The 22,098-nt window shown below is 39.3% G+C and overlaps 1 protein-coding gene across 3 annotated transcripts in view; it reads left to right on the top strand.

The window, feature by feature from the left end:
• The first annotated feature begins 340 nt into the window (after window positions 1-340).
• The window catches only part of CUL4A (cullin 4A), a 33,749-nt gene continuing 11,991 nt past the window's right edge, over window positions 341-22,098 (top strand). Inside the window, exons 1-11 of one of the 3 annotated variants that reach the window (XM_088160138.1) lie at window positions 341-570; window positions 1,109-1,224; window positions 4,434-4,538; window positions 6,605-6,673; window positions 8,407-8,480; window positions 9,905-10,067; window positions 11,795-11,884; window positions 12,293-12,375; window positions 15,388-15,455; window positions 18,131-18,249; window positions 20,746-20,938. In XM_088160138.1, the coding sequence (XP_088016264.1) occupies window positions 411-570; window positions 1,109-1,224; window positions 4,434-4,538; window positions 6,605-6,673; window positions 8,407-8,480; window positions 9,905-10,067; window positions 11,795-11,884; window positions 12,293-12,375; window positions 15,388-15,455; window positions 18,131-18,249; window positions 20,746-20,938 (1,240 nt within the window). In that variant the 5' untranslated portion in view covers window positions 341-410. Of the gene's footprint in view, window positions 571-1,108; window positions 1,225-4,433; window positions 4,539-6,604; window positions 6,674-7,559; window positions 7,768-8,406; window positions 8,481-9,904; window positions 10,068-11,794; window positions 11,885-12,292; window positions 12,376-15,387; window positions 15,456-18,130; window positions 18,250-20,745; window positions 20,939-22,098 lie in introns of those variants that run through there. The other 2 variants (XM_088160137.1, XM_088160139.1) reach the window with 2 other exon arrangements.

The following is a 22,098-nucleotide window of genomic DNA, read 5'->3' as shown; positions in this document are numbered from 1 at the left end:
AGGAAGCGCGGCTGCTCCTTTGGCTTTCGTTCCGGCCACCCTTCGGGGGTACCAGCAAACAGAGCCAGGGCAAGCGGGGGACGCCGAGGGGCTGCTGTCGCCCGCGGGAGGCTGCCCCGGCCCGGGAGCCATCTTGTGAGTGAGGTTGGCGCTGCCCGAGCGCCGCGGGCCGCCCGGACTCGGGAACGGACCCGGACCGGCACCAGAGCCAGCCGCCGGGGCGGGCGGAGGCGGGAGGGCGGCTATCGGTGCCTCCCGCCCCGGCGGCACTTGGCACGCCCGCGGGCAGTGGGGGAGGGCGGCTGGGTGGTGGCGGAGGAGGAGGAGGGGAGCGGAGGCGGGGACCAGCCGGCCCCGGCCCGGCCCAGCCCAGCGCGTTGCCCCGGCCGGACACGGCGCCCGGGGCGGAGATGGCGGACGAGCCGCAGAAGAAGCCGCACTTGTCGGCCTTGGTGGGACACACGAACGGGCTCACCAAGCCCGCCTCGCTGGCCACCACCCGCTCCACGGGAGGAGGAGGCGGGGGCGCGACCGCCTCCTCCAAGAAACTCGTGATCAAGAACTTCAGAGGTGGGTACGGGGCAGGCCGGGCCCTCTGTCCTGGCAGGTGCGCTCGGCCCGATCTTTGTTTACTGCAGTCCCGGCCGCTCCCCGCCCCTTGCCCGCGGCCGGGCCCCGCCGCTGTCACCCGCCCCGCCGCCGTATCGGGGCGAGGGGCGGCTGCCGCGGGGCTGATAACGCCGCCGGGCTGATAACGCTGCCGGCACCGTGCCCGTGAAGGGCTCCTGGGGACACGCGTGGGGCTCCGTGCGCGGGGACAGCGGCCGTAGGGAGCGGGCAGAAAGCCACCTTAGTGTCAGCGCTGATTAAAGCCAGGCGAGGGTGGTTGCCTCGCTAAAAGTAACACGGGCGTCAAACACAGCAGCCGGGGGGTGAAGCGTGTCGTGCTAAGGCTCGGGTGGAATTAGTGACCCCTCTGAGTGTGCCAGAGTTACATGGCCAAGAGCACAGTGGCTTGCCAGAACTTGATGGAGCAGCAGGGAGAGAGGCGTTGCTGCAGGTTCCCGTTGGGTGGCCCTTTTAAAACAACCTGTGTTTTACTTCACAGAAAGACCCAAATTACCAGATAATTACACTCAGGACACCTGGCAGAAACTTCATGAAGCGGTGGGAGCAATACAGAGTAGCATTTCTATTAAGTACAACCTTGAAGAGCTCTACCAGGTAAGACACAGGTTTTGCTTTTGTTTTTTGCAAATAAACTGCGTTGGCACGCATTCAACATATTTTTATTTGTTAAAAGCTGATTGAATAGTTCCCTACATACTCTGTTTCTCGTCAGTTTCTGCATATCCGTTCCTCGGAGAGCTACCAGGATCTGGGCCCATGAAAAAGCAGTTTATGTTGGGAGGCACAGAAAGCTATTCCTGGGCAGGGCTGAGATCTAAGTCTTAGAATCTTCAATACTCTGCCCACTCAGCATGCTGAAAACAGGATATTACTCTAACAGGATTATGAAGTTGCATATTTTATGATGATTTTTGTACAAGCTATGGTCTCTTGTAAATAATAATATTTTATTAATTTCTATTTTATATTATTAGATTATAATCTTACACTTCTGTACGTTTTGGGGAATTAAAAAGGCAGGCGACAGACTGTCAATTTACCCACATTTCAGATTGCTGTTGTATTTTCATAACAATCAGGATCTTTGTTTTTCTGTTCAAGTGGTGAAAAAGCATTTCTGGAACACCTGGACTACTGGAGTAGGGGCTGGGGAGGGTAAAAGAGAGATGGTCTCCTGAGCCCTTTCTCTCTACTTTATCCAATTATATGTGGTTAAGTTCTATGTTACTTTAGATGTATGTGCTTTGAGGTGTTTAGTTGAAGTAGTAGGTTTTTAGAGTGATTGTATTATAAAAAATTACTGATGTGTTAAATTGTGCTACATAACATAAGTTAGTTAGGAGTTTTCTGTGAGTGCAGGTGTTTGATCTGCAGATGGATGTCCTTGCCAGACCAGGACTGAAAACGTTATTATGCACACCCAAAATTTTCTAAATGTTTAGTTGAGGTCCAAAGGGTAGACTGTGAGAGAGAAGGCCAGTAGTCTGTACTGGGTCCCTGTTCAAGAAAATCAGGATGGATTTCAGACCTGGCAATACTTGTCTCTTTAGTTAGGGTATGTAATATATGAGTCTAAAATGGGTGATTGTGAAATATATATTTCCTTTAAATAGAAAACTTGACTGCAATATATTTATCTATTAGTACTTGCAAATTTGCAGAATTTGAATGACATGATGCATTTTATTGTTTCAAATCCAGCATTTGAAAAACCCTGCTTTTCCATGTCTAGCAAAAAAAAACCCAAAAAAACCAACAAACCAGCCCACAGATGCTTTGAGTGTTACCTAACTTGTTTTCAGAGGCTCAGAAATGAGATTATAGTAATATGGCTATGAAATCACTAGGGTACATGCTTGGGTTTTGGCAGAAGAGAAGAGAGATTTCAGATAAACTGTGAAGAGAGATCTGTACTTCTTGCTGCTTCTCTTGTGCAAGGTTGATTGAATAATCTGTAGCGCAGCAAATTAGGAAGATTTCTGCACAGGGGGGTGGTGGTGCTCAGTGTGCCTTTGCATAGACAGGTTCTTACTCTCCTGCCAGAGGAATAAAAGATGAGGTTCAGCATCCATTGGAAACCTGATCTGTATTTACAGATCATTTTAACAGTCTGTTGGTGAGCACCGAGTCATCCACAGGGGAAAATATCTGTTCATCACATTATTAGGCCTTTTTGGTGAGGTGGTTTTTGGGTTTTTTTAGTCTTTATCTGACATTATGGGAGGAAGTGAGAGGCCTGCTAGAGTTCAGTGCACTCAGTAGGCTGGTGTACCAGCCTACAGTTGAACCTTCTGATTTATTTATTTAATTTGGCACAGTGGCTCAGAAGAAACTGAAGAACAGTGATGAGGCTGTGTGGGAAGCCTGAAGGATACTCCTTTCCAGGCTTTAGAGGCAGCATGGAATCAGGCATGGAGGTGCTTGGCAGAGATGTAGTCAGTGAGCAATGGGAGGGTGGCAGCCAATTTTTTGCGACTAAAATAGAAATGATGTCTGGGATTGGTGGTAGATTGCACAGATTTTGAAAGAAGTAGCTTTTATACTTGATGGGATAGAGAAAGTGGGGCAGTACAAAGAATTGCTGAATGAGGAGTGAGTGATAAAAATAATGGAAAAAGAAAATTACCTTTGCAGTGAGGTCCTAAATAACCTGAAGTGGGGCAGCACTGCCCTTCTGGAGGACATAGAACAGGACAGTGTAGTAATGAAGGAAAAAATTATGAGAGTCCTGACTAAACTTATATTTGAGTGGGTGGATAGGAGTAGCTGTAACACTATCTATGAAGTGATTGTCTGAATACTGCTTGTTGTGAGTTATTTTACTTACTTTAAGACCAGATGAGAAACATATTATAGGCACTGTTATAACTTTATTTGTTTGTATGCTTTAATGTATCAAAATTGTGTAGGCCATTTATGTGCATTTAAGTAAAATTAGATTAGGTAGGTTAGAATGCTCTGGAGCAGAGGCAAACATTCTTGGGTCAGTTTTAGTTGCCCAGGTGACATAGTTCTTAAGTCCTTTGCAGTCTTCTGTGCAGTATTGCCTCATAATACTAGGGCAGTTGATATTAATGTAGTGACACCAGAACATTTGGTTTTGGGCAGAACTGGTCTTCTTAGTTAACGAAGAATAAATACTCAACTAAATCCTGTGAGCTCCCAATAAATCAGTTCAAGTCTTTATGTAAGGCTTAATGTGGGGTTGGTTTTGGGGGTTTTGTTATTGTTTGGGATTTTTCTTAATTATTTTTCCCCTCAGTTTATGTACCTTAGCATGAGGTGTGAATCAGTGGAAATATTTGGGAAGAAATAAGTTGATAAAAAGACAGGAGAGTAGCTATACTCATTTACCATTTAGACAGACTGATTGAAATGTCTACTTTAAAGGTATTAAGAAATTGAAGTATTTGGTATGATTGTGTTTCTGCCCCGAAAAAGCACTTGTGTGCATGCTGAAGGATGCACAAAATGGACTTTTTGGAGGAGTTCTACTGCTGAGCAGTATTGAAGGAGTCAGAATTCTGGTAGTGTTTAACAGCACATCTGAAATATGATTTAGATTGTGATGGTGGATCTTGCTTGTGACACAAAATCTAGGAGAATAAGAAGGAACTAAAATCAGAAAGGACTCCTGAAGTCTTATTTTTTTCTCTGTAACTTTGTTTTGATGTTTTGGTTTTGTGCACAGCTTGAACATATAATGCTGATTTTTTTTTTTCCTTTTTCAGCCTTAATTACAAAGACACAAAAATTTAAGTTCCTTTTTTTGTCTCATTTATAATCCTTTTTTTGGTTTTTAGGCTGTTGAAAATCTCTGTTCCTACAAAGTCTCTGCTACACTGTACAAACAGCTGCGACAAGTCTGTGAAGAACATGTGAAAGCACAAATCCTTCAATTTAGAGAATATCCTTTTGTCATGCACAGAAGTGGTTAGAATGATTAGTTTACATCATTATTTTTTAAAACAAGTCCTTGCAAAAATTGCACCAGTAATTGTCAATGTGTTAGAGGTTCTTTGACTGTTTACATATTTTTAAGTCAGTCATAGGCAACTTCAAGTCATCTAGATGAATAACTTTTGTATATTGATGTGTAGCATGCTAATAAGAACTTATTTATCATTTTACTAGGGATGCAAGTTTTACCCTAAATCTAGAAAATGTCAATAGCACTGTGAGATTTCTCAGCAGGTGTGAATTTCTGTGACAGGTGAGTAGTTGTGATGCTTATGGCAGCAATAGCTTAAAAAAATCACTGTGCTTGTCTACAACAATAAAAGAATTTTCAAACCTAGTGCACTTGTTTGACCAAAAATAACTACTGGTCAACAGCGATGTATCACAGAGGCATTCAACAAGCCTTCAAATATCTTGTGTACGCTGGGAGGTTCTTGGAAGGGAGCTCTAAGTTCGAGAGATCATTTGGCTGTCTTGGGGTGCAAAGAAGGAAGGAGTTTTATGGAAATTTCCCCATGGTTTACTGGAGTTACATTGCTGGACCTTTCTTCTGGCTGAATGGATCACAGAAGTGCCTGTAGATCTTCTGTGGACATCTGGCTGTAGCCAGCCCTGTTTCCTGAATGCAGTCAAGCTTTATGTGCTGAGAAGGTGCTTTATATCATAGGTGTCCTTTGTGTAACAGCCCTGGGGTTGCACTTGGTGGAGCAGCAGATGAATAGTCTGTCCACCTTGCTGCCCCCATATTCCTGGAAAATGCCTTTGCCAGCAGGTGATGGATGGCGTGTGCCATATTGAACAGATATTCCATTACATTACTGATACATAGCAGCACTGTGGCTGTGTATGGATTTTTTTAGCAGAAAATAATAGGATAAAGTAGAGAAGATAGGATGAAGTAGAAAGAAACAAGGGGCCAGGGCCCAGGACAAACCTTCTTTCCTGGTGAATGCTTTAAATGTGCTTTGGATTGTGATTCTCAGTTTCTTGGTTCACTGCATTCACCAGGTAGGTGGAACTCAGAGTAATTTGGAATTTTTAATGGTGCATAGCACTAACATGGTTTTGGTTTTGTTTTTTGTTGATGATTTGGGTTTTATTTTTAGTCCTATTTATGCCATCTGGCTTCTATGTAGCATGTTAGTACAGTAGTCTTTGACATACCTGGTTTTCGAAAACCAAATTTTCTAGTCTTCTTTAAAGCAGTGTACAACCATCTTCTTTTGCATTCCTGCTTTTTCAGACTTTAGATGACGTTACGAAAAAACATTTTAAAACTCGTGTTTTCAAACTTTGCTTTCACCTTGCCCTTTTGACAGGGTGATGGTGGATTGGAGAGTTGAAAATTTAATATTTTTCAGGTGTACCACTTTTTATCCCAAGGACATGAGATCAGATTAATCAGGTTAGGCCAGAATGAGTTGGAAATGATAATGTGCGGGAGAGGAAGGTAAAGTCTCATTTAGATTTACTTGTGAGACACATGAGGATTCTCTTATTTGTAAATAAGAGTTGGATCTGTTGTGTAATGAAGACAGCTCTGTAGATGACTTAGGGTGACCTGGAGATGTATATGAAAAGAGTGGTATTTGGATTTGTTGAGGATTATTTAGAACTGTAACTGCTTTTAAGAGATTAGGGTCACTCCTGTTGTGCTCAGTGTGAACTCCTTAAATAAACAAAATAACCTCTCCATCCCTCTCACCTCAGTTGGTGACAAATGTGTCGCTGGTGGGATTTCTTGTTTAAGTCTATATTAAGGTTACACAGCACAGCCACTAGATGGTATTACTGAAGAGCTGTGAGTATTATTCCTTGAAAACACAGGGAGGCCTTTTGGAGAACTGCCAGCCACTGTGCTGGGCAGCTCTGCAATTAACGGTTTATCCCTGGCAGGCACAGTAGCATTGGAATATCCATGGAGCAGCTTTGCCTAATGGCTGGCAAAGATCATCTCCAGAATCTGGCCTCTAAAGATACTGGCAAACTAGTTTTCCTTAATGGGTGCTGTACAGATTCTCTGGATAGTCTTTTATTTTTAAAGAAGATAAATAAATGCTGGCAAGATCATTGCAGACAAATGGTAAGTTGATTGTTTGTTCAGAGTACATATCCTTGAAGTGTGAAATCTGACTAAAATGAGTTTGTCATATTTTTAACTTGGGACTGCACTGCATCTCCACCTCCAGGTTTTATCATTGCTTTTCACTTTCCCCTTTGCTGGCTGAGGAGGCTTTTGTTGTTGAAATGTAGGTTCTGTTAACTCTGATTTTCATCGGTTCACATAAGGTTTGAATATCACTCAGAAATATATTGACACTTTTTTTTTTTCCTTTGGGTGGAAAGAAAAACTAGCTAAGAAATGCTGAAGTTGTTTGCTGTTCATAATTTTAAGTAATTGGAGAGTCTTTGCTTTTAGATAGCTCCAAGAACTAGTTTAACTTGCACCATTTTTTTTTTTTCAAAGCAGAAATTATTATCCTGACTACAGAGCTAAGAAACAGAAAGGATAAAGAACTGAAACTTGTTCTCTTTCTGCCTTTTTTGTCTTCTACCTCCACAACAATTTATGTTACAGAAAAAAGTCCTCTCTGAAACACACTCTGGAAACTGTGTCTTTAAGAAGGCATCATTACAATACCAAATTAACATTTTACAATGAGTTTTTATTGTATTGTCACTTAGCTTGGACTGCAGATGCCCCATATGGTTGAATTTCTGTTTTCATTCCTTGAATGTGCTGGTCTTTCCTGTGAGGTTTGGGGAGAGGTATGTGATTTTTATCAGAGTTAAAAATGGAAGGTGTTAGAGAAACTATTTGAATTCAGCAGCCTGATGAAAACAGAGTTGATGATACTGCCTTGAAAATGTAGTTAGCATGAACCTGTGTTTTCATAAAAGGGCTTTTGCTGTGAACACTGTTTGCTTTAATTACTTCTAAGCATTCTTTTTTTTTTCTTCCTTCAAGCAACAACCTGTAGCAAGTGGCTTTCTTGCCCATGTGCTGCGTTACCACTTGTGCTATCTAAGAAAAAAAAAATCAACCTTACTGCTGTTTTACTTTAGTATGCTTGGCCAGAAGCTATGTCAGCTTGAGAATTGCTTCAGAGGCAATGAAATCTTTTAGGGAAGGAGTAGGTGGACAGCTGGGAATAGAAATCTCTATCTGGCCTGGGGGTGAGTTACTGACATCTGGAGTTATGCTAATGCTAAACTGGGAGTTGGGCAGCCTTCTTATGAGCAAAGTTAAAAATGGATTTTGAATATAAAAGTCTAATAAGCTACAAAACCACCTCCTCCTCCCACTCTTTTAATAAAAAATAAGAGATAATATCTTTTTATACCCTCTTTCTACTGTTGGATTTAATGTATCTCTATTTTTCTTTGGAATTTTGGCAGCTAACTTTTATTATGAAAAGATCTGTTGCGCAGCTTGTTACTGTCTCAGCTTAAACTTTTTTTACTTTAAAGCAAAAAGCATGGCAGCATGCTATTTCAGGGTGTTTACTGACAATATTGGAGGTACTGTTTGAATAGCTTATGTATATCAGTGGTATAAAACTCCTAATAGGCTAATAAAACTATTTAGTTAATGGTTATGAATTTGAAAACTGTCTTGGATGTACTTGGGAATACCACCAAGTAATAGTATTAACTTCAATAAGTTGCATACCCATGGCTGTGCAAGTCACCATAAAAGTTTAAAATACATCAGTAAATGAGGTGCATGTCTGTGATGTAGTTTTTCAGTTGTTGTTTTATAATTTAAAATACCACATGGAGGTGAAGGGAAAAATATTTTCTATATATTTTCAGATCATGATCAGAAGCATTTTCTTATTTTTGGATCGTACATATGTGCTTCAGAATTCAGTGCTTCCTTCTATATGGTAGGTATCCATATAAGTATTCCTGTAGAGTGTTGACATGCTATTACATTTGCAAAGATTGAAAATAAATTTTTCACATTATATTTGAGCTATATGATAGATCTCTAAAATTTTGTGTCAGTTTATGGAAATGCATGTGTCAGCATACCCGTGTGTCAATATCTTCCTTCCCCAGGAAAATTTACTGTCAAGTGGGAGTAAAAGAAGGTCTGTCGACATGGGTTTAAGAGTCAGGGCATATGTGTAGCTGTAGCTGTCAGAGCCTGGGTGAGGCTGATCTGTGGGAGCCTCCTCTTGACTGCTGCCTCCCACCTTAGCACTGGCCCAGCATTACTGTAGGTGCTCCTGGTTTTGACAACTTTCAGCATTCAGCTTCTTGCTCTGTTTAGTTTTTTTTTTTTTTTTTTTTTTTTTTTTTTTTTTTTTTTTTTTTTTTAAGGCAGTCAGATACCGTGACAAGGTGCAGATTATCTTTCCAGCCCTTGGTCACTTGATTATGCCTTTGTACTTTGAGCCCACGATGGTCACATCTTTGGGCATTCTGCTTTAAAGCATCCCCCTGAGGGGCATTTGACATCATTGCCTGAGCAAACAAACCCAAGCTTTGCCAAAAATTTCTGCTGTTATTACTACTTTAGCTAAAGCACATCCCCCACCCCAATAAAAAAAAAGGTAGATAAAAGTGCTGAAGTAAGAGCATGTCTTTTCCCTGCCTGCCTGGCTGCTGTGCTCTTGTGAGTTCCTCAGGCTGTCTGAAGAACCTGGCATCTTTCTCCAGCAGACATCTTTTGTTCCCAGCTTTAGCAGTTTTCCTCCAACTCTTTATGTTAGGCTTCCTTTTTCAAAACATTGTTGATGAGGTCTGTTCATACTTTATTTTCCTCCCACTGGGAAATTCCTTTTATTGAAATCCTGATGCATGTGAAGAATTCAGAGGTAACAAGTTTTATCTAAGATTGCTCAGTTTTCAATATTTAACAATTAGCTGCTTCATGGCATAGAGGCACCATTCCTCATCATCTTAGAATGAAACAAGAATCTGATAGAGGTGATAAGATCCTAAAAATAAAAACAATTTATGCTTTTGAACAAAACTTAAAAACTACACGTAGAGTGTCTGATCCAAGGAATCTTATATTAAGGTATATGATCAGATTTATTGTTTTTTGATAAGCAGAGAAGCTTATAGTCTATTATGTGAAAGTTGGACAGGCTGGTCTACTGAAGTGTATGCCTGTGGTAGCATCTGATCTGGTATTTTTAGGATAATTCTTGTTACAGTTTTGTTAGAGGACACTCAAAAGGTGTATACACACCATTAATTTATTCTTTTTCTGTATAAGGTATATACACTATGTATTTTAAATGTATGTATGACTTTTCAAAATAATCAACAGTGTGACTAATTTTCAATATTCACATAGGGATATGGGGCTAGAGTTATTTAGAAACCATATCATTAGTGACAAGCAAGTTCAAACCAAGACGATTGATGGAATTCTCCTGCTGATCGAACGAGAGCGAAATGGTGAAGCTGTGGACAGAAGTTTGCTGCGGAGTTTGTTGAGCATGCTCTCAGATCTGCAGGTGAGTACAGAGAAATTCACTAGTTTAGAAACACAGTGTGGACTGCCTAAGTTGTGTTTTGTACAAAAATTGTTCTGTTCATCTAGTAAATGTGTGTAAAATCTAGCTATTACATTGGTATGATTGCCTCTTCTTTACCCCATGTGCAGTCTTGTACTGTTTTTAAATGAGACCTTTTTGCCTGTTTTCCTTAGCAGAGGTAGTGGCCTCAGTTCTTAATAGATTTACAGGTCTTTTCGTATGTGCAGTTTTGTCTGTCATAATCACTCATTGTCTCATCCTAGTGCCAGTTAAATGTAAGAACGGAAAAATTCCTCTCTGTCACTGTGAAAAGATGTCACTTTTGGTGTCCAGGTCTTGGGTGTGTATCACAAAAACATCACTCTACTGACAACTTCTTAGAAATGCTGAGGATAGAATGAGATGCCATATTAAGGCCAAGGTTTTCAGATCCTGTGAAGCTACAATTTACTGGAACTTTCTATGAGCAGAGATAGTAAGTAACCAAGGAGACTGACAAATGCTGTGCTTCTGAATTCCACATGGGTTGTCCTTGAGTTAAAGTTGCAGCCTTGTGTGATGTGCAGTGAAACTTTGGAGCTATCCATCATTCCTAAAACCTGGTGAGATTGCTCCATTTTAAAGTGGCAATTACAAAACTGGCTGAAGGTTTGAAAGAGTTTGAAGAGGTGAACTACATAAAGTCCTTTCTGGTCAGGCAGCTTACCTGGTTTTCTGCCTTTCATGTTAATCCTCTTGACTTTAATCTGTAGCTTCCTCTATCATCCCAGAAAAATCAGTTTGTTTGAGAGAGAAGCCATTGGAAAAAAAAAAATAAGCTTTTGAAAGTGATAGAATGGTTTGGGTTGAAAAGGGCCTTTAAGGATCACCTAGCTCCAACCCTCCTGCATTAGGCAGGGAGCCTTCAGCTAGGAGTCCTTATGAGACAAAAAATGGCAGAATGTAATGAGTTTTACAGCTCTGTTATGTGATTTGGAAGAAACGTTTTCTTCTATTCTTCCACCACACTCAAGGAATTTTTCCTTTTTTCTTTTCACTGTCCCTCTGTTTATGTATTAATCCCTAGTTCTTCAGACTTACAACCTTTTCTTTATGTAATTGTTCTGGCTTACTTCCTTTCTATAATAAACTGTTAGTCATTATGCACAAGTGTTTTCATGTCTGATTGTTATTGGTGACCTTTTATGCACACCTTGTTTGTTCCCTATAGAAAGAATTTGTATATAATTCATATATATTCATGTTATAGTTCATTTTTCCACTGAGAGAAACCTGGCAGATCTGAAGATGTGTTACTGAGCATATTAATATTTTACTGATGACAATTACCTGTTTTGTGCCGATGTTTCACTATTGGAAGGGGGTTTTTGCCACAGAAAGTAGGAGTTTAGATCTCAGGTTGATTGGATGTCATTGCTGTGATGTTGGGTACTGGTGCTGGGCTGTGTGCCTTAAACAGAAGCCTGCTAATTTAGACTGTTCAAGTACTGGTGACTGAAACAAACCATTGGTGCTCTGGGAAGTCAGTTCTGATCTCAGTCTTTCTGAAACCAGTGGACAGAGAATTTGTTAATGTAATGTTACATTGACCTTTCTCACAGCTGTGTACATCCTTAGAATTTTACTCGTCCTCGTATGACTGACAAACAAAATTCCTCCTGTTACTGTGAGCTTAATGTAAGTAATTAAATTGGTTTCTTGAGCAGGTTTACAAGGAGTCATTTGAACAGAGGTTTCTGGAAGAGACAAATTGTTTATATGCTGCAGAAGGCCAAAGATTAATGCAGGAAAGAGAGGTAGGTGCACGTGGTAGATGATTGCTTTTATGCTAGTTTTATCATAGTGCTGTGATGTATTAATGTCCAATGAAATTTACTGGCGCACAGGTATTCATATGTTTTGATATGGACCATGGTATTGTATCACCAGGGAGAGCAGACCCCAGGTTGTCGTGGAACTTGATAGAACAATTGTGTAGTAACCCAGTGACATTTTTGTAGCTTAAGTCACATTACCAACTATAATATGCTTAATATGAAATAACATTGATTAATAAAAATACAGATTATGTAGTACATAACAATGTTCTGGTGGAATAGTCCTTTCCAATTCATGTTCCCTTTTAAAAATGTAGTTTAATTGTCACAGAACAAACTTAGCTGCCTTACATAGCTTTATAGTTGAACTGGTTGTTCTCTTGTTAGGTCCCAGAATATCTTCACCACGTTAATAAACGTTTGGAAGAAGAAGGAGATAGAGTAATAACATATTTAGATCACAGCACACAGTGAGTACAAATGTTATCATTTTTACTCTAAGTCAAGCATTCTTAATAAATGAGTATGATTATCTATGGTTGTAGAGACACTAAGATAATATCTGTAAGATAATGAAGAAATTATCTTGTTGAGAGTGCTTGTGAAATAGCTTGGTTTTTTTTAAAGACTTCAGTTTTATCAAAAGTTACTTCTTTAACGTATACTTCCAGTAAGAAAGAAGAAATTTGTCAGAAATATGAATTCTGTATACTGCAGATAAAAAAACATTGTGTAAGAACTCAAATTTCCATTATCAAAATAGCAGTTGGTTTTAGCCTTTCATGTACTGATAACATCTTTAACCACAAATCCCTTGAGAGAAGGAAAGACTCACAAGCAAAACCAGAAACAAACAAAATAAGCGAACAAAAACCCAAACAAAACCTGAAAAAAAACCAGAAGGGCAGAGAACATGAATACCATTTATAAACAGTCAAAGGTGTGAGCTGAACAGTACATCAGCTGCTGCCAATGTACTGTGTGAGGTAGCTTGTCCTTTTTCCACTTGGGTTTTAAGTAATAGTTTGTGTTTTGTTGGGTTAACACATTCCTGCAGGAACTGACACACTACATAAATCAATGTATAATTTGTCCCGTAGTAAGTGGTTGCTTTTTTTTTTCTTTAGTTAAGAACGTGGCATTAAATTTATTGGGTTTTAGTGTTCTGGAGGATTTATTGGCATTTGATTTGGTGTAAAAAGGATAACTGAATAAAAATTATCTTTAACTTACTATTCAGACATTTTATATAGATGTACATATATACTCGTGCATTGCGTATCATGGCACATATTTGAATTTGGGTCTTCTTCCTGTAAATTGCAGGTGATTGCAGGGTGACTAGCTTTTTCTAGTGAAATCACTCGTATTGAAATACATCAAACTATTTCTGTTTATAAAGTTATAGCAAATACATGTATTTATTTACTGTTTAGGTTAAAAATATAGATTGATACCATTACATTTACAGTCTTGATAGACATCAAGTACTTACGTTGCATCTTGCCCTTAGTTAAAGGCTTAGAAGTCTACTTTTAGAAGGCTTCACACTAATTTCCTGCCCCTGCATTAAGAAACAGCTGCTCTTAAAATTAGAGCACTTGAATTTTCCTGGGGTCATACTGTTTCTCTGTGTGTGCATGAAAACAGGAGAGAGGATGCTATATAGTTGCAACTGGCTTGATCTTGAGATGAAAACGATGCTTCTGGGGCAAAACCGTCGTGTGAAACACCATTCCAAATACTTCAGATAACACCTGGGAAGTGTGTTGTTGCAGCCCATGAAGGGATTCTTTCAGGCCAGCAGTACATGCTGTTCTGGATAGCTGGCTAGATGAAGAAGTGTGTCTCCTTGTCAGTCAGTAGATGACCAAGGTACATGGCTTTGAGGTCATACAGAGGGTGCCTTCTGGCTCCTTCCTTAGCCAAGATAAATACTCATTTTGTTTGCTTGCTAGGATGTAAGTGCTTTGCCTCTTGGCCTCAAGCAGACAAATTGTCTCTTCTTTTCCTATACTCAGAATAGGTCTTCCAGGGCGAGGGATGGTATTTCATACAACCTTGACTCCTGCTGTTGGAAACAGCCAGCAGGTAGCAGTAGTGAGAAATGGCAGGGGATATGGAAAGTACCATAAAAATGGCCCTGTGTGTTAAAACAAGGGTCTCTAAACAGTATTTCATGTTCACTTATGACCACTGAAGGGAACAAATAGAGGAAGTGTATGTGATGCCCTGATACTCTCCTGGTGTCTGCCTGTTTCCAGTTCGGTGTATTTTCTGGACCTGCTATGGTTTGTGTCTTTGTATCTCTGAAATACTTGTAGTCTCTCATGGGGATTCACATCAGCTTTTCTGTCTGTGCCAGGTTCCAAAGCGTTCCACAGGTGATAAAAGTGCACAGCCACCTGGTAATAAAGTGCCTCTTTTTAAGTCGGGTACCCAGTACCATTGCTGATGACCCCAGTTCATGCATTGAAAGGTGGTCAGTTCCCTTCACCCTTTTCCTGCCTGTTAATGGTATCCCTAAGTCATCTCCTTCCCAGAAAGAAGAGTCTTGATGTGTGCACTTGTCTCTCTTGTAGCTGCTGCTACATATTTTGATGATCCCTGCTTCCTTCTCTAAACTTTTCCAAGTGAAGGACCTGAACTGGTGTGTTGTATGAAGGTCTGGCATGTCACTGATGGGCGTGTTTCACACTTTCATTTTAGCATTAAGTGTATCCTCCTACAGGAAAGGCTTCCATCAATCCAAGTTGAGCATCTCTCTTCTAGGAAATCTCAATTAAGGTTCTGAAAAGCAGTTTTATAAAAACTGATAAAGAAATGGTTGGTCTTATGTTGCTCCATTGTAAGCAGGGTAGGAGTTTAAACATTGGAATTAATTATGCCTTTGCATCTCAGGCGTTTTATTTTGTCTTTTAGGCAATGAAAGATGTAAGGGAATACTTCCCATTGTTTTTCAGTCCTATCTAAAATGCATGTATATATGTAAAAAGTAGGGGCTATTCAAGGACAAATTTAAAAGTTTGTGCAAATTTGTGTCTTGTGGTTCTAGCTCAGTTTGTGCTTGTGTACATATGTAGCTGAAAATTTTACAGTTAGCTGAATTTTGAATATAACTAAGTGTGTATTGTTTTGGTTTGAAGCTCAAACCCTTGGAGTTTTTGGTTTTTTTCCTTGTTTGTTTCCAGAATTCAATATGACACTATTCCAGTTAGGCTTTTGTATTGACTTTTGCAATGTAAGCTTTTCACTTCTACTGTGTAAGGAATTTCAATTTATTAATTTTTTTTAATTGCATACTCAGTTGATTGTTGTCTTTCTAATATCACGTGATGGTTTTGTCATAATTTGTAGCCTCTAAGTAGAAAATTGTTGGAGTTTTTTTGCATTGTAAAATAAGTTAGGCATAAATACTCTGTGACAGAAGGCAACTCCTTTATACTCCAATGCTTCTAATACGTTTTTCTTGCTTAATTCAGGAAACCACTGATTGCTTGTGTGGAGAAGCAGCTACTAGGAGAGCACTTAACAGCTATTTTGCAAAAAGGTATTTTTTAAAATTTAATGTAATCTCTGATTAGCAATGGATTCTCATATTCTGCAATAGCTATGAATTCCACAGTTTTTACTTTAGGATGTATGTTAGCCATGGGAAAAATTTCCACAGACACAGAAAGCCAATCCTGTGATTGTTACCCTCACTGTGACAAGTAAATGATATATTTGGAAAGAAATGTCTAAAATCTAATTCCATTTTTGTAAAGGTTGCTAAGCCTCTTAAATCTCCTTTGACTTGCAGCAGTGGGCTTAGGAATTAAACCTTTGGAACTTCTTCTTTCCTAGAATTATATAAACTTCTAAATGAGAGCTGCAGTTAACTGTTGTAGCTTCTTTTATGTGATAATCACACAGCTCAAGTGCAGTAGTTTCACATAAGAATCATGGGTTACTGGAATTGGCAGCATTCAAGGCAATGAAGTCTCATATGCCTTTGTACTTTACCTTTTGTCTGGCAGATAAGAACTGCAGCCTTCTTAAGTCCTTATTCAGACGTGTTCAAATTGCCATTCCTTTGTTCCTCTTAAATTTTAATCTCTCATTTTTCACTGAATTTCTGTGTTTGTCAGTATTCCCTGATCTTTTAATGCTTTAAATGATACTTTTCCTTCTCTTGAAGTAGCCGTATTTCAGGTTTTAGATGTTCTAGCAAATTGTTCTTAAATATGTTTGCTTTTATGTTGCAAAACAGATGTCCCTGGTAGTCTGGTATCTTCTAGCTCCATCACATCCATGTTTAACACTCTCATGTTATACATACCCTTTCTGTGTCTTTCTTTGTCCCTTTTAAAGATGACAGGGTCACAGTTTTTTCTCCACTATCCTGGGAGTAGCTTTTTTCACTGTTTTGAATACATTTATAGGAATAAGCTTGGTCACTTCATTGTAGCTAGTCTTACACTTACAAACAATGTGAGGTAGTCAGTTTGATACAGGAGAAAAAAAGCTTAAAAATGCAGGGTCTGTATAAGCAACCTTTTTTCCTTCATATTAGTATAATTGCTGTAGACTAGATATAGGTCATACCTAGTGGTGGGGAGGACAGGTTGTGAGTACAATCGATTTTTCCAAGTCTATGGCAGTGCTGTCTGGAAGTTCTGTGAAACCTTTTATCAGAGAACTTTGCTGCATGCCCTTTTCATTTGTCAAATGTGTGACTAAATATTTTTTTCAGTCACACAGCTCATGTTAGAGCAAGAGGGAAGGCTATATTTTATGATCTAGGTTATAATAAAGCAGATAGTGTATTGGTGTGTTTAAATGAATGGGAGGAAATGCTTGAATGGGATGGGCATTTCTTAATTGAGAGACCTGGGGTTATTCAGCGTGGAAAAGAGAAGGCTCCTCCTGGGAAACCTCATGGTGACCTTCTAGTACTTAAAGAGGGCATATAAAAAAGAAGGGGCAGATAGTGATTGGTCCAAGGGGAATAGTTTACACTAAAAAATGAGAGATCTAAGATGAGATGTTAGGAAGAAATTCTCTGCTATGAAGGTAGCGAGTCACTGGAAAATGTTGCCCAGAGAAGCTGTCGATGCCCCATCCCTGAATATATTCAAGGCCAGGCTGGAAGGAGATGTGAGCAACCTGGTCTGTTGGAAGGTGTCCCTGCCCACAGCTGGGGGTTGGAACAAGATGACCTTTACAGTCCCTTCCCAATCCAAGCCTTTCTATGATTCTTTGATATCCATGATTTTAGTTCTATGTTCAATTAGAAGAGAGCCCTAAAATCCTGTATTTGAGATTATGTAGTCTGTTGTCTTAATAAAGTATGTCTATTCTTCTGATATCTCAGAAATTAGGAAGTCTCAAAATAGTAGACAAAAGTTTACCTGACATTATTCTTAAACATTGCTTGCCTTTCTGAACATGTATGTAAGCTACAATTTACTGTGAAAGTACTTTTAAGCTGAAGAATATATTAGAATATGGGATAATTTGGTAGTGATTCGCAAATCAATTTTTAATACCATTCAAAAATTAGCTTTAATGAAATATATTTGGAATAGGACAGTTCTACAGTGTCAACTACACTGATGGTGTTACTTGTCAACCTGTGTAAAATCAAGTGGTTTGTTTTTTTAAAAAATGTCATAAATCCTTGATGCTATGCTCTGGTATTACTAAAGCCTCTGTAACTGACACCAGACAAAGTACTTCTGATTGCACTGGAACTACATTAGTCATACTCTCAAATAGAAAAATGTGTATGAAGTTACTTGCTTGTTACGTTCCTCGGGCTTCGCTTCTCCCTTTGTCTCACGTAGGGTGAATCAACAAAGTAAAAGTTGCTTGAAAGGAATTTGTAGTCTTGTGTTATTCCAGTGGTAGAGTGTAGACTGTTCCCAGTGTATTCTTAATTTAAAAATACAGCTCACTGTGCTCCACAGAAAAAAATCTCATGAAGTATTTATCATTAGTTTAAATTTAGGGCAATTTACTTAGCTTCCTGTTTTCTTTAGAGTTTATTGTAAAACTATACCCTTGAAGTCAAGCTTTCTTCATAACCATTCTGCAAAAGGCTTGCAATCATCACCTTGTTGGAGAGTATTTCAGGTGAAATACTAGTATATTCTCTAATAGATATATTCTCTAGTAGATTTCTAACTATATTTATGCAACTGTATTCAAATTTGCTCTTTTTTCTAATTAATTTTTTTTCAGGACTTGATAGCCTGCTCGATGAAAATAGAATACCAGATTTGACCCAGACATACCAGCTGTTCAGCCGGGTAAAAGGTGGGCAGCAGATCCTTTTGCAACACTGGAGTGAATACATCAAGGTATTTCAAAGATCTATTACTAATGTAAAAATTTATGCTGTTACAATTTCATCTGTCAAAGCCAAGAATAATGTATAGGTGTATCACTAAACTTCTGTTTTAAGTAAATATGGGGAGGGATGTTAATGCTTCTGCCTCAGTAAGAATCACACGATGAGAAATAGCAACACCTGCTTTGGTTTTAAATTTGTGCTTGGAAATTGCTTTCCTTATAGATTTGAACATTATACAGGATGTTTTTGGTTGCATTGCTTTTAAATAGAACCAGATGCACAGGGGTTTAGACTATTCTGGACTGTACTTTGGGTTATTTTGCTGCAGATACACTCAACTGTTCACGTACCTGCAAAACCATTGAAACATCAGATGTTGCTGTTCTTCTGCAGCTTAGGCAGTGCTACTCGTAACCAACCTCTACAGCAATGCTGTTAAAGCTGTTAGAAAAAGCTGGATGTTAAAGCTGTAGGAAAGGGAATGCTCCTATTGAAAATAATCCATCAATCGTATTTAGATGCTTTGGGTTTGTTTGTTAGGCATAACATCCATATAGTATGCTGCCCCAGAGATCCTGCACTCTAGTGTTCTTGAAAGATGAAGGCAGGAAAGCTTCACAGAAGACTTTTCTTCCTGGAGTTCATAACTCCTGATATCATGGCTCTCCCCTGAATTGCCCATGTGTTCATCAACCTTCAGGACTAAGTGCATATCAGTTAATTCCAGAGATGCTTTTTCTCCACACCTGTGTCTGGAGTTCAGCATGATTCAGTGCAGCAGCTCATGGGAGTGGACCATGGATGTTATCATGTGCCTCCAGAACTGAGGTGGAGTTTACTTCTTAGTGTGTTGCCCAGTTGAATGGTGGTGCTGTGGCTGAGGATCATCTTTCTTCTCCCTTTTTCCTAGATCACACTCCTCACTTAATCCTAGTGCTGCCTACTACTCCATAGGTTATCCTGTGATCTGTTTTATCACAATTCCTGGGCAATACCAGTTTAATTCCAGGTTTAGTGAGCTAAAGAGACTCACAGAAAAGTCCATGTGCTGGTCAAAGGAAAGAAGCAGGAGTTCATGATGGGTAGAAAATAAGGAAAGGAATCTTTACTTTCACAACAGCAAGTTGTTAAATTGGCTTATCATATCTGTATCTTGCAGAATCAGACCTCTTACAGATGGTTGTGTACATACTCTAAAACCTAGAAAACCTTTTCTGTAGTGTCAGTAAATCTCCTTCAAAACGTTCTGTGTGACAGTGAAGAGAGGCTCCAAGAACTTCTAATGTTTCTTGTGGGCCAAGTTACTGTGGTAAGGGTCTGTGCTCCGTTGTAGTCACCTTTGTGTGAATTCAGAAGTGCCAGTTGGCTTTTTGTGTCTTGGTTTGCCATTTGCAGAATGGGAGGAAAGCCCTGCAGTGTAGGAATGTACCTGACAGAGACTGTGAGATGCCCAAATGCTGTGTTAATGAAGGGGAAATTGTGATAAGTGGAAGACATGATGGACTAGATGATCATCAGATGTCTTTTCCAGTCCAAACAATTCTGTGATTCTGTGATCCATGTGTTGAACCTAAGGACCTTGGGAGCCTTGTGTTCAGCTTTACATTGAAATGGTACTTGAGAGAGATCTCCATGAAAGAGGACAGTGGCTAATTAGATAATGCAGTGGAAATACTTAGCCTGGAGAGTAATTTCCCCCTATTTCTTTTACTGTTGTTGGCTAACATACTTCAGATGGTGAAAATATATCACTTGCAGTAATGTTTTGGTTTTGCTTGTGCTGTGTCCTCCTTCTCACCCTGGAAAACTGATCATTCTGTCCAGGACACTGATCAATGTTACTAAGCAAATGTAAATTGTCCAGTAGGTGCAAATCCTCCCTTACAGGATATTTTGATTCATTAGACAAATGGTGTTCTATGTCTGAGATAATAAATGTAGAAACTGGAATAGAAAGTCAGGTCTGTGGCTGCTTCCTGTGCATGAGAAAGTTTTGTTTCCTTGCAAGTCAGCTAAGATCGTTTTGGTTTAGAGCCCTTGATGAAAAAGAAGTCTTTGAGGGCTGAGCAACAGTTAAATTTTTGCTACTTGTTTAATCAGTTAAGCTCTCTTGCGGGTTTTAATAAAAACAGTGCAAAGTTTTCCTTTATACTTAACATTTCTGAGGCAGTTTCCATTTAATTTATTTTACATGAATCATAGTTCTGTATCTCATGTGAACTTGCACATCATAGTCATGTCTACTATGTATTTATTTTATTTTTGTCTTAAATGTAAATAATCTTTAAATCAAGCACTAATGTTTGAAATCCATTAATGTCTGTCTAGTTTTTATTTTAAATTTCAGTGCATCTCATTTTTTTAAAAACTTTAAGTCATAGTTATAGTTCTGTAAAAAATAAATCCTTTTTCTAATGATAAATTTTATAAGGGTAAATGTGTCTGTTGTGGGAGATAGGTAGCACTCTAAAGTATTTTACTATCAAAAGTGTTTGTTTTACAGAACTTTGGGACAACAATAGTGGTTAATCCTGAAAAAGACAAGGATATGGTGCAAGAGCTACTAGATTTTAAGGATAAAGTGGACCATATCATAGAAGTGTGCTTTCAGAAAAATGAAAAATTTATAAACTTGATGAAGGAGTCCTTTGAAACATTTATCAACAAGAGACCAAATAAGCCTGCAGAATTGATAGGTACACAAATATTTTTCTGTAAAATATTTCAAAAATCTATAGAAAGCATGACAATGCTGCTGAGTGTGCTAGTGCAATAGTGGTGCAGTCGCATCGTGCTGTAGGAGGCTGGTTTTGGGACACGAGGCAAACGTGGCCCCGAGGGCTCGGGTGTGCTGTCGGGGGTCCTGGTGGAGCATGTCACCCTCCTGTCCCCGCGCTCTGCTGCTTGCACACAGGGGCCTGGTGCTAACAACTGCTCGTGGAGCATGGGGCTGCCACGGGAGCACATGGTCAGGGGCAAGAGTAGTGGTCACAAGTCGAGAGGAACGGGCTGTAATTGTGGTTGTAGAGGAGTTCTGGGGATGTTCTGGGTCTCTCAGAAAGGAGTGAGTACAGCCCATCCATCTGCCTTGAAGGCTGAAGTTGGGATAACAATTTTAAAGCCTTCAGATACAAGGAGTTTGAATAGAGGGGGGGAAAAAACCCCACTGCCTTGACAGGAGAATTAGTGCTTATTAAGGGGGAAGATAATAACAAATAATTTAAAAATACTATTTCGTTTATCCCTGATCTGGCAAAAGCTATCTTGACAGTTTTGCCTGCTGAAAAACTGGAGCTGTGTTATTTTACACCAGGAGAGTATCCTGCTCCTTGGTTACTAGTTTTTCCTCTACATTCTTTTACCTTTATTCAGTTTATTTTGTCTTCCTTCTGAAATCAGCTTTATGTAGACCAGATTGCACAACACAGTGATACAGGTTAAAGCCATGATATGGGCTGCTGTCACTTGTGGATCATGGTGTTCCAGCTCCCACAAAGGTTTTCTTACACAGAAGATTGTATAAGGATACTAATGTGGCTTAATAAATACTTAGCAAAACTCAAGGCTTAACCTTATTTCTGGTATTCTGAAACTACTAACTGGAAAGCATTGCTTCTGTTTAAATTTTAATATGCTCCTACCAAGGGGCATGAGGGGCATAGTAAAGGTCTGCAAAAATATAGTCCTCTTTATGTTGTTTGTTTCTGTTTCTCATTAAATACATTCATATACATTGTATGCTTCCAAAACATTGTCTTTCAACAAGTAATGTGCTTGTATGACTATAACACAAAATGTGGGAATTTCTAATGTATTAATTTTAATTATTTTATTGTATTCATTATTTTGCCTTGGA

The sequence above is a fragment of the Sturnus vulgaris genome, chromosome 2 (assembly GCF_052056855.1).
Source record: "Sturnus vulgaris isolate bStuVul1 chromosome 2, bStuVul1.hap1, whole genome shotgun sequence".
Lineage (NCBI taxonomy): Eukaryota > Metazoa > Chordata > Aves > Passeriformes > Sturnidae > Sturnus > Sturnus vulgaris.
Note: the sequence above shows the minus strand (reverse complement) of the source record. Positions and strands in the feature narration are given on the sequence as shown.